This window comes from Carcharhinus amblyrhynchos, chromosome 2 (assembly GCF_965287045.1).
Source record: "Carcharhinus amblyrhynchos chromosome 2, sCarAmb.v2.hapA, whole genome shotgun sequence".
NCBI lineage: Eukaryota > Metazoa > Chordata > Chondrichthyes > Carcharhiniformes > Carcharhinidae > Carcharhinus > Carcharhinus amblyrhynchos.
The window spans coordinates 89,891,415-89,904,183 of record NC_137325.1 but is presented as its reverse complement, the minus strand read 5'-3'; the positions used below and the strand labels follow the sequence as shown (position 1 = coordinate 89,904,183).

The 12,769-nt window shown below is 40.9% G+C and overlaps 1 protein-coding gene across 5 annotated transcripts in view; it reads right to left on the bottom strand.

The window, feature by feature from the left end:
- Positions 1-12,769, bottom strand: part of tns3 (tensin 3) — a 408,973-nt gene that overhangs the window by 113,638 nt on the left and 282,566 nt on the right. For all 5 annotated transcript variants that reach the window (XM_080209166.1, XM_080209150.1, XM_080209158.1 and 2 more), the window contains 3 exons: positions 7,311-7,423; positions 6,146-6,206; positions 5,837-5,912 (listed from right to left, as the gene is read on the bottom strand). In XM_080209166.1, the coding sequence (XP_080065292.1) occupies positions 5,837-5,912; positions 6,146-6,206; positions 7,311-7,423 (250 nt within the window). The remainder of the gene's footprint in view (positions 1-5,836; positions 5,913-6,145; positions 6,207-7,310; positions 7,424-12,769) is intronic.

Below are 12,769 nucleotides of genomic sequence, written 5' to 3'. Positions count from 1 at the left end.
ATTAAACAGTGTTGTTTTACTGTAACTGGGTATAGATATCAGACAATCGCCTGGCACATCCTTTAGTCTTTTTATGTCAAAGCTAGAGGGAAAGGCCAAGCACGATAGCACAGAAAACTAATATAGTTGGAAAAAGATCAGAAAAGAAAGCTAAGCAATACTGATTCGGTAATGTCAGACGTGGGTTTTGAAGGAGCCTTAGGCTGAGATTTTCACCAGGATGGAGAGAGTCTCTAGAACTGCATAAAAACTCCACATCCCACCTCCGAACAAGGCATTTCCCATTGTTACATTCTGCACATGTGAATTCTACAGAGGCCATTTAAATTGTCTGCTGCCTCCAGTCTGGTTGGAGTTTGGAAATCAGGGAGTGTGGATCCCAAAATGCGCAAAGTGGGCCTGATAGGAGCAGGTCAGAACTTGGCATATTTCTTTGGACAGCCAGATGGGAGCCCTTGGAAAGGCAGGGTACACCTGCGGAATTTACTGAACAATTTTATTCACAGCCCCAGAAGTGACCCAAAGGAATAATAGGGTGGGGCTCCAAAGTCTGTCTGGGCAATTATTTTTGCTCCTGCTGATTCTTGCACCCAGGTGCTGGAGAAAGGCGGAGAGAGATTCCTGTGAAGGAACATAGAAAATGTCCATAGCAGCCTTGTATAGTGAGGCCACAGAGGCCAGTCACAATGAGTAGCCAGGGATCAGAAGGTCAGGATGGAAAGGCTGCTGCCCAAGGAGGAGGAGGAGGAACACTTCCTTGTGGGAAGTATAAGACCAAAGATATTACACCTCAATTTGACAGAGAACCAGTTGCAAATGTATCTGAAGCTAGGCCATGAAATGGGGACAGAGATATGTCACATGATGCAGCGGCAACTACAAACCATTGACTCCATACCTTGCCAGCGGCTGACAAGTTAAGCACTGCTCTCAGTTTACACTCAAGGTCTTTCCAGGGATCCTGAGGAGACCTGCTTGGTACATCCCAGTCAGCAGCACAAAGCTACAACTAATAGACTGTTTGCTCCTATGGGAGAACCACCTTAAATTCCTTACAGATTTAGTATCTCAGACCCAGAAATCCATGGTCTTTACCCAATTAACAGACTTCTCTCAGGGGCAGAGTGTTATTGATTGCACCCATGTTTCCAAAAAGAACCCAATTCAACATGCAGACACCTTAGTCAAAAACTGTTCTACTCAAAGTACAGGTGGCTTGCGACCACAACAAGGCCTTTTCCTTTATGTGCGAGAGCTTCTCTGGCAGTTGCTGTGACTCCTTCATGTCAAAAGAGTTCTCAATACCCTAAACTATTTCAGCACCAATCCAAGAGTGCATTCAAAAAAAATCCTTTCAAAACAAAGCTCCAAATTGCTTTTGTGTTTTTCAATGTTGAGTGCCCTATGAAGCTTCCACATGCATTCAGTAACAGCAGCTAACTCCCCCGCTCCGTTCACTGGTGTGTTGGTGAGCACCGGTAGGAATTCTCTTGGACTCCAGAAATTTTGCTGGGGTCAGCCAGAAGGGCACAAACACACTCTGCAAAATTCTAGCTGCATTGCTGTCTGTAAAGAAACTCCTGGTTATTTTGGTGAGCTCAGTTTGTAGCTCCCAAGGTATCATCTCAAGTCAATTGTTCACCCTATTTTGATAGATCAAGCCAATTTAATTCCCATTTCCAAATCCAAGGTTCAAAATAGACAGTCCAATGCTGAACTTTGGGTGTCCCACTCAGACATTTCTTCTTCCACATTAACTCCTCTGAGAGCTATGTACTGATTTCAAGCCATCAACTGGTTAAAAGTAAAGTTTTAAAATTTATTTATTAGTCACAAGTAAGGCTTACGTTAACACTACAATGAAGTTATTGTGAAATTCTCCCAGTCGCCACAGTCCGGCACCTGTTCAAGTCAATGCACGTCTTTCAGAATGTGGGAGGAAACTGGAGTAACTGGAGGAAACCCATGCAGACAGGGAGAGAAGGTGCAAACTCCACACAGTGACCCAAGCCAGGAATTGAACCTGGGTCCCTGGCGCTATGAAGCAGCAGTGCTAACAACTGTGCTACCGTGCCATGCGGTTTCTGATCGCCCAAGGTTTGCCCTGAATCTCCAAGCTCCAGGCTTAGCAAATAACTTTTCATGTGGAACTCACTCAAATGATTTTTATGAGTCAGTACATTTAACCCTCAAGTTTACCACTATACAGTCTTAAATAAGGCCTTTCCCCTTGAAACAGTGAGACCAGTGGTGATCCCATCACGTTAAATAGTTCAACAAATTCCACATATGGAAAACAAATAAGTGTGGTAAGATTGTGCTGTTACTGGTCTGGGCTGGAGGAGGGCCAAGAAATGCAAAGCTGTAACTGAGGATTACATTGTGTAGTTTCTAATCTGCAAGGTAATGGGAATAAATAGGCTGTGACATCTGGAAATCTTGTGCTGTTTTATAACACAGGAATCATAGTACTTTCTTCAGGGTAATAAAAATATTTTTAAAATATGTGGTGGTTAAATCTTGATATTATTATTACACAGTACTTATAGCAAAGAAACAAGTCCATACTGGCGTTTTAAGTTCTGTACAAACCTTCTCTCACTCTTCCTCACCTGGCTCCATTAACATTCTCTATTATTCCTTTCTCATTCATGTATTTATTTAGTTTCCTCTTACACATATCCATGCGATTCACCTCAAAAACTCCTTGTGGTAGTGAGCCCTACATTCTACCCATTCCCCAAGTAAAAGGCATTTTCTGCATTCCTTATTTGATTTATTAATGACTATGTTATATTTATCGTCCCTCGTTCTGGTCTCGCCCACGATGTTTTCTTGTCATCAATCCTATCACTTTCATCATCTTAAAGACCTCCACCTAGACCACAACTCCTTATTCTTTCAGACACAAGTCCCAGCTTGCTTGGTCTTTCTTGATCAGTTCTGATAAAATTCTAAGACATTTTTCTTGCATTTTCTCCAGTGCTTTTATATCCTTTTCATGATATAGAGACAACTGTTCCAAGCGATCATCAAATAAAGGAATGGTTTACAAAGAACAAAGTACAGCACAGGAAGAGGCCCTTCGGCCCTTCAAGCCTGTGCCAATCATGATGCACTAACTAAACAAAATCTTCTGCCCTTATCAGGTCTGTATCACTCTATTCCCCCCTGTACCCATCCAGTTGCCTCTTAAATGTCGTTAATATGCCTGCTTCCACCAGTTCCTCTGGCAGCCCATTCCAGGTACCCACCACTCTCTGCGTAATAAGCTTCCCCCACACTGTTTCCACACAGGAAGCAACCATTTGGCCTGTCGTGTCTCTGCTAGCCCTCTTTAAGAGCAATTAATTTATTGTCATACTCCTGATATTCCTCCATAGCCCAGCAAAATTTCCTTTCTCAGTTAATAATACAATCCCCATCTGAAATCTTCAGTTGACCCTGTCTCCACCTAATCACATTTAGTGAAGTCACCATAGTCGACAGTGATTAAACAATTCTGTGGTTGATGAGTTGTTAGCTCCCCTGACCTGCTGGCTTGGTGTTACTCTTGGCTGCTGTATAGCAGATGTGAACAAAAGTCCAGCAAATTGTGTGCATACATGTCTTGTTGTAACTGTGATATTTCTTTTAAGGTGGTGAGTCATGCAATATATTATTTCATCCAGTATACACTGTACTATTGGGTCATTGGTTCACAGTGATTGAGCAAATCAACTGACCTGGATTACTCTTTTGAGTTTAATAATAATATTAATTTTATTATTACATTTTTAAGTACAAGGTCCAAATGAGTATGGTAGAGAAGATATTCCATGTTTCAAGTAAAAAGGAGCAATATCAGAAAGACAAGGTTGGTTGTATTGGATGATGCTGCTGGGAGGCTAACCTTGTGAATTTTTTGAGTTGGAATAATGGATTGAGAGAAGACTCAGAGGTATGAGGGTTCAGGAACACTGGGAACAAATCTGTGGCATTTCAGGGCACAGGGAAGTAATGGTGCTTGGAAGCATTGACAGGGGTTTGTTGAGAGTGGGGAGGGTGTTTCATTATGGCAAAACTGGTGTGGTAGGAGTGGGAAAGTAAGTTAAAGTACAATCAACTAAGGTTTAATGTTTAATCCTTGTCTCATTACAAATTATTCAGGCATTGGGCAGACAAAGGCACAATGACTTGATTATCTCAGTCATATTTTTGAGTCACAAGCTGAAGGGTCAAGTAACTCTCTGAGGGGAAGGGAAAGAATTGAAGGGAGAGTAGTCAGTATTACAGTGCCAGAAGCAAATCTGCCAGTTTCTTTAACAGGACAGGGTAGAAACTAAGAATATGAAGAAACTTGCAACCTCCCAAAGTAAATACCGTAAGAAGTCTCACAACACCAGGTTAAAGAACAGGTTTATTTGGTAGCACGAGCTTTCAGAGCGCTGCCCCTTCAGCAGAGGCAACGGTCCAAAAGCTCGTGCTATTAAATAAACTTTGGACTTTAACTTGATGTTGTGAGACTTCTTACTTGCCTATCCCAGTTCAATGCTGGCATTTCCACAGCAAAATAAATATGAAGTATTTAAACTTAAAGATATAAATTAAGTCCCATTGTTGTGCACGCGATCTGAAAAATTACAACATGCTTTCATTCAGTTCTTTTCAAAACACAGGAAGGTTTGCTTTCACATTATTGCCACTACTCTAAATGCTGTTAGTTCACAGAATCTTTGCAATGCAGAAGGAAGCAAGTTAGCCATCAAGTCCATACTGGCTCTCTAAAAGAAAATCCAAACTCCTCTACCTTCTCCCTTTAATTGTGCAATTTTTTTTCATACAGCAATCCGATTTCCTTTTGAATATCTTGTTTGAACTTGCCTCCACCGCCTACTCGGGGAGTTTGTTTCAGGCTCCAACCCCTTCTGGGTACTTTATTTCCCCCTCACACATCACTTCTGCTTATTTTTCCTATTATTCTGAATCTGTGCCCTTTAGTTCCTCATGTACTCTTGAAGGAGAACAGTTTCTCACTCTTTATCCTGTCCATACCCTTCAGGATTTTGAATGCCTGTATTGAATCTCTTCTCACACTTGCTTTCTCCAAGGAAAACATCCCAAGTCTCTCCAATTTATCCTTCTAGTTACAACTGTTTATCCCTGGAATCATTCTTGTGAATCTCCCCTGTATTCTCACCAATGCTTTCACATCCTTCCTCAAGTATGGTGCTCAGAACTAGGCACAATACTCCAGATGAGGCCTGATTCGTGTATTACATAAATTCAACATGACTTCCTTACTCTTGTACTCAATGACCCAATTAATAAAACCCAAAATGCTAACTTGTTCAGTAATTGATCTCTCAACATGCCCAGCCAACTTCGATGACTGCTGTACATATACACCAAGGTCTCTTGGTCCCTGCACATCCTTTAGAAGTTCTCCCTTTATTTTAGACTGTCCCTCCAAATTCTTCCTATCAAAATGAATCATCTCACATTTTTCTGTATTGAATTGCATCTGCTACATCTGTGTATGTTCTTTTCAAGTTCAAGACTATCCTCATCATAGTTGATAATGCTTCCAATCTTCATATCATCTGTAAATTTTTAAATCATGACCCGCACACCACAGTCTAGGTCACTAATATATATCAGGAAGAGCAAGGGTCTCAATACTGACCCCTGGGGAATCCACTGCAAACGTTCCTCCAATCTGAAACACAACCATTTATCTTACTTTCTGTTTCCTGTCACTCAGCTAATTTCTTATCCAAGTGTCTACCTTCCCTTTTATTCCACGAGTTAGAATTTTGCTCACAATTTGGTGTGTGGCACTCAAAGCGGAACTCACCATTATATCACCTTTTAGCAGCTGGGCTGGCTCAATCGAAATGCAAATTCTGCTTTGATTTTCTGGCCCAACATTACTAAAAAAAAAGAAAATGAAAAATGTTATAGAATCACATAATTCTTTTCACAGCACCAAAAGGGGCCATTCATCTCGTCATGGAGGGGAGAGAGCTTGGGTAAGCGTTGATGCAGGCACAATGGGCTGAATGGCATCCTTCTGCACAGCAGGCATTCTATGTCAGTGACCTTTACACAAGGGTGACAGTACTAAAGTAAAAAAAGTAATAATATTTACAATTGCAAAACTTACTAGATTCCTGACGTGTAGACTGGTTGCATTGCTTGGTAAATCTTTAGAAAAGGGCGACAAACTGTAAAATAAAAAGTGATAGTTTCTTGCATTTAGAATGTTTGATGTTGGTTACCTGTATCAAGTGAAATGTTAAAGGTATGGAAAAGTATATATTGTCTTTAACTATATTGATAGCTATATTACTCTATATTATACACTGTTCCTCAAATTAATTTTGCAAAGAAATGCAAAAGGAATGAATAACCTGATGCACTGTACTCTAAAAAGGATTTATTTTTGCAAAATAATTCACTGGCCTCAGTCAGCAATTAAAAACAAATAAATTGTAAGGTAATTATTTTTCTCATTGCAGTGAAGACTATTTTTATTTCAATTCATATAAAACGTTTGAGTTATTAGGAGAGGCTGGATAGATTGGGACTTTTTTCTCTGGAGCGTAGGATCTAGACAGAAGTTCCAAATTTGCACAGGTCACAATCATGAGCACCAGGACTCTCGATAACTGGCCCAGCTGGGATGAGATAAAGAGTATAGCAGCTACACCACATGGGTACAGCAAGGGGCCGCCTGCACAGGTTGGCATTGGTCTTGGCTGTCCTTTCACACATTAGAAACAGCAAATTAATTTTTCAATGCCAGGTCCCAGTGTACCAGCTTTGAAACCTACACTGAATATGATAATATGCAACAACCAGCTCAGAGACCCATTGCTATCAGCTTTGCCTCCTTCTCACCAGGGATCCCAATAATTGAACTAACTTTTTCTTTCTTCTAACAAAGCATTAGTATCATTCATTGTATTTTCAGCTTTTCAATTTAGTTGAAGAACATACATCAATTTTGCCAGTATTAAGCATGAGAAAAATATTTGGCGCTTAAACCTCAAAAAAACGATTTTGCATTTTTAATCACGCTTCAAATAGTAGTCTGATCTTTTTTAGTTCAATTTAGCCGCACACAGTTTTCTGAAGAGAAATCAACTGGTTCCGTCTAACTGATCCTGGCTATACCAGCTGAAGAAGTCATGGCAGCAGGAGTTACAGTATAATGCGATTGTGCCAATGAGGCAATTTGGAGACTGAGAAAAGAGCAAATGAGGTTTAACTTGCCCTTTCACAGTTACATTAGTGAATATCAATGTTCACCTATTTCAAAGTATTACCTCCTCCAGTATCAAAGCTGGGAATGCCATGCAAAATGACAAAGTGCAGAAATAAGGGAGTGGTGTTCATTTTCACTGAACCGGACAGCAGGCCGTTTAAAAAATGGACATACCTAAGGGGAAGAACACATTGTAAAGTTAGTCTGACCTGCTGCGCTTATTATTTTCTTTAATCTTTCAAGTAACAAAAATGTGTGTACTTGGAATGCCATTTAATTAAGAGCTGAGAGGTGTACTGGGTAAGCAGTCACTACAGTTCCTTATACAAGGAAATTGAATGAATTATTGAGAGAACAGGTCCCTTTCCAGTCATAAAGGCTAGATAATTGGAATGAATCATGAGCAAATATTTTTCTTGAAATGTATTTGTTGGGCTTAAGGAGTCAAAAAAGCAAATTTGGCATTTATCTTGCATTAGCTACAATCCATTTTGTTCCTTTGCCATTCCCAGGTGGGAAGTGAGAAGTTGGGTAAACAGTGCCTGAGGTTGCATCACTGCCTGTGTTGAGCCAAGTTCATAGGTTTGACAGTCTTTTCACGTTCTCCTTTTGATACTTTTGTTCAATCTAAAACTACACACATTGATGCAAACCGATGTGCATCAGGATCTTTATTTACTGCGTTAGAACAGAATAGTTCATTTCAATACAATCATACAAGAGTTTTTCTGTCGTTTGTCAAAATTTAGTCTAACACGTGCTGGCTATAATTGAACATTTCAGATGCCAGTAAGGAGTCCAATCTGTAACATGTGCTCGCTCAAGACATCCATTTTCTTCAAAAGCCAATTTCAAAAACCTGAGTTGATTGACAATTTTGAGAGTCAAAGACTTTCAAGTGGTAACAGGCTACATTACACTGTAGCATAGTCCTAAAGACTTAACATGTTCTCAACAGATCCTTCTGTTTTCTCTTTAAGCTATGAAGTTTACTAGAAAACCACTGATTTGTTGCTTGGGTTCCAGCCAAAATATATTAAATACCTTTGTATGAATTAGGAGCAGGAGCAGGCCATTCAGCGCCTTGAGCATAGCCCACCATTCAATAAGATCATTAACGCACAAAAGCTCCAGCATTGCTAGAATGGGTATAGATGACCCAATTTAGGATTTATGCCCCAATGACATAACTGTGACCCTTCACACAAGGAATGGTGATAAACTAAATGGAAATTGTTGAGGCTGATCCCAGAATGCCAAATCTCCCCACATGGTCCATTGATCTTTGAAAGTTTTGTGATTGGTTGTGGTATTTCAATTTCACAGATGCTTTGAGGTGCAGTAGCAACAAAGTTACAAATGGCTATAAAAAGACAAAGGTCTAAATATAAACTTGCACTATTAGCCAGCGAGTGATGATTACAATTTGGGGAATTTTAATTTACTGTAAATTGTAAACATGAATATGGTTTAATTTTGACATGAGGGAAACAGTCCTTGTAGTTTGATGCCTGGGTCAGGCAGGTTCAGAATATTCCAAAGCGCTATTGACGATCGACCTTCCAGGCTTGGTCACTGATGGGATCTGAGACTGAGGGTCAGATCCTTCCAATACAGCTTCAGGTAAGTCTGAAGTCAGTCTAATATCAGACATGGCATTTCTAGGTGTGGAACAGCAGCTTCGCTAAAATGTTGCCTATTCTTGAAGCATCCGTACGGAAGAAAAACATTGCATCAATCTATTTTTTCCAGGCTTAAATAGTGAAACCAGTCCCCATAGACAACGGCTCTCCCAAATAAAAGTGTCATAACAACGTGAATAATGGAGTGATGTGTACCATTCTCTGCAATGCTCTACATTGCAATCCTCCCACACTCAAGTCACTTCTTTGGAGAGTTGAGAGTTTTGTGCCGGTAGTGGGAGGTGGGGAGTGGGGCCAAAACGTTCTGGTGAGCCTGGCTTCCGATCGTTTGGGCACTGTTTTGCAAGGATGCTCTGATCGCAAGTGTGCATTGGGAGAACACCTCCATAAACACACGGACATCAAGATACTGCCCTCCCCCGCCCCACTGGCGGTTGTATGTTCCAGCAGTCCCTTCTTGACATGGATCACCTGCAATGGGGCCCTCTAGTAGGCCCTCCTTCAGAACCCTCAACATGTCTCCCCATCACAATCTGCCCCTACATGACCTACGCTCCCTAGGACACCCCAGTTATAGCCCCTACTCAGCCCTATACCCTCGACACTGCCCCTGGCACACTGGCAGTGCCCAAGGCCCAGTCTACCACCTGGCTGTCCAGTGGCTGCTCTCAGGCCCTGCCAGTGTGTCAGGTGGGCACTGCCTAATGGGCACCACCCAGCCGTGTTCCCTGACCACCAGGGGCTTCAGAGGCCTCCAAGCCCCACTTCGGCATGACCATCATGCCAGGACACCACTGGTGGAGACCAGCAGTGATTCTTGCCATTATCACAACACGCCCTAAAGCTAGTGAATTCCATGCGTAGCGATTTGAATGGGCTGTGTATATTTAAATATTACATTAAATATGCTAATCAGACTTGCATCCTTTTGGGTGCAATCCAGTTCATGCCATTAGTAATGAACCAGGAGGTTTGCAAACTGTTTGGTGTCGGGTATGAATTTTTAGGCCCACGCGCTGCTCTCCAGGACTGGTGCAATCTACTAATAGCACGGTGAGGTCAGAGAATCCCCACTTATTCAGTATCTAGTTAAAGTAAACCCAAATTAACATGAATTTCTCAGCAACTTATTTTTGAAATTCAAACATGGTGATGGGTTTCTGTTCGTGCTAAAAACAGCTTACGTTTTCCAGGCCCATCATGTTAGTTACCTGGCAGACCAGGAATAAATGTGGCTAGAAATGTACTTGGCAAACAGCTCAAGAAGGTGGGCCTAGCAGCATGAAGTATTGTGAGCAGACAGATATGTATTAAATTCAGGAAAGCTTCCTCTCTGTGGTGGTGGTGGTGGTGGTGGTGATTGGGGGGGGGGGGAATGTTCTTCCCCCTTTGCCCAATATTTCGGCAAGTGTTTCCAACACACAGTGTGTGTGCGCAAAGATGCAAGCATCACCCACAAATGGCCTGGACATGTAGGCATCAGGGCCTAATGGGGAGTTTTGCATCTTTTAGTGATCCACCTGTACTGTCACAGGCCTTTGAAGACTAGTTTGGTGTATTGCCCGAACACAAGCCAGGGTGCCCACCTTCAACACATGAATAGCCCAGGTTTGGAAAGCTGGTGGAAAGTCAGTGGGAAACGTTAGCGAGACACTGGTCCTGCCAAACCAGACATCTGCTCCAATCAGAAGTCTGGGTCGGAAATGTTTTTCCTACATACAATCTTAAAAGTATAAAAAAAAAACCTGCATTGTAAAATATTATGTCTATTACAGAGTAGAAATTTAGATGTATAATCATAATATATCTGCATACAGAACAAAATAAACAATATTCTAGATTTATGCTGGTATAGAAATGTCATGATAATCTTCAAAGAGTCAAATTTTCCTCATAAGCTAGGGCACAATGCTAAGACTACTGTTCTCTGATGTACTGCCAAAACAAATTATCCTTTGAAGTCCTTGCTGGACTGGGCATAGACTTTTCATGTACTAGTTAGTTAGCAAAGGTAAATTATAAGATCCAATCAAAGGGTGATGCCATTTTCCTCAGAATAGTGCTAAATAGTTATCCTTACATTATAAAACTGTCCGTAAACTTCCAGAACACAATTTCAGCCAGAGTCAACATAAACATTACTTTAAAATATGCAGAGGTACTGATAGGTGCAAAGGCCCTTCAACTTAGTTTCAAATTCTGATTACATTACTGGAGTCTCCTAGCTACATTGCTTTTGTGTGAATTGAGTTTGATAGTTTCAACAGTCTTGAGTAGGTAAACAGCACATCACAAAGCTGCTCTACATGATAATAAATTAGCTTCCTCACTTAGAGAAACTAACAAATGGTAAGTGTGGGAAATTTTTTAAAAAAGCAGTTCCTGATTTTGCTCTCTTGAGGTTGGGTGCACTGCTTGAAACTAGCTCTAAGTGTCTGAAATATTAACTATCCGTTCCCCAGCATCTTAATTATTACAAGGGGGAGGCCATCGCAATTAATCCAGAAACTCAGCTAATGTTCTGGGGATCCGGGTTCAAATCCCATCATGGCAGCTGGTGGAATTTGAATTCAATAAAAAAATCTGGAATTAAGAATCTACCGATGATCATGAAACCATTGTCAATTGTCAGCAAAACCCATCTGGTTCCTTTAGGGAAGGAAATCTGCTATCCTTACCTGGTCTGGCCTGCATGTGACTCCAGAGCTGCAGCAATGTGGTTGACCTTCAACTGCCCTCTGAAACAGCCTAGCAAGCCACTCAGTTCAAGGGCAATTAGGAATGGGCACTAAATGCTGGCCCACATCCCATCAGCAAATAAAGCAAAAATACTGTACTCTGAACAGTTAAACTAAATAGGACTTTCTTATTAATAGCAGAAGTATTATCTTCACGTTTATATTACAAAGTGAATAGTTCTTTAAATGAAATTTAAATTATGGAACCTGTCAAGCTATATTAAGGGGTAGATTCAACAACTCCCAATACATGCACAATATTCCAACTATATCAATGTCACAAACTTAGATTTACTTCTGACAAAATTGGCATGCTAGTGATAGCAACTGTGCCGTAATATATGAGGTCACTTAAGTAATCCTGGCAGCACTTAATTTAGTGCTACAGCAAAACAGTATACTTCCCAGTTCTAAGCATGGGAATGTTTAAGAAGTTTCACTTCCAAATTCCAGGTGGGTCTGAAATGGCCCAGTGGGATAGCTATCCATTCAAGACAATCAACTTCAAAGATGCAAAGGAGCCCTTTATCAAGGTAAACATGCTTCCTTAAATAGTCACTTATTGACTGCTTATTTATTCATTTGATTCAACACAAGGATGCATTTAAAAATGGCCTCCACAGTAGTGATTGGCTGGGCATGCTAAACTTAGAACAGAGGTAACAACCTGATGTCCAAACAGGGAGCTTCTCATCTGACAAAGGGTCAGCTGAACTCGAATCATCAGTTCTTTTTTCTCCTTACAGATATTGCCAGACCCTCTGAGATTTTCCAGCATTTTCTCTTTTGGTTTCAGATTCTAGCAGTTGCAGTAATTTGCTTTTTCCCAGCTTCTTATTCATACTCATCAAATTGAAACACAGATTCAAACACAACTGATATTTTAAAAATATAAAATGCAAACTGAAATCTCATTGCTCAACAGCAGGTTCCAGATTTGATTCTCTATCCATACCGAGGAGATTGGTCTTGGGTGTGGTAACAACACAAGTGTTACAACTGCCCTCATTAATTTAGCATGTGCGGGGAAACATAAGACTATCCCCAGACTGCTGGACAGCACGCTCCGGTAGAATATCCAGAATCAAATTCAATTGTGATGTTACGTCCTCCCCATCAACCACAGTTGAACACACTTC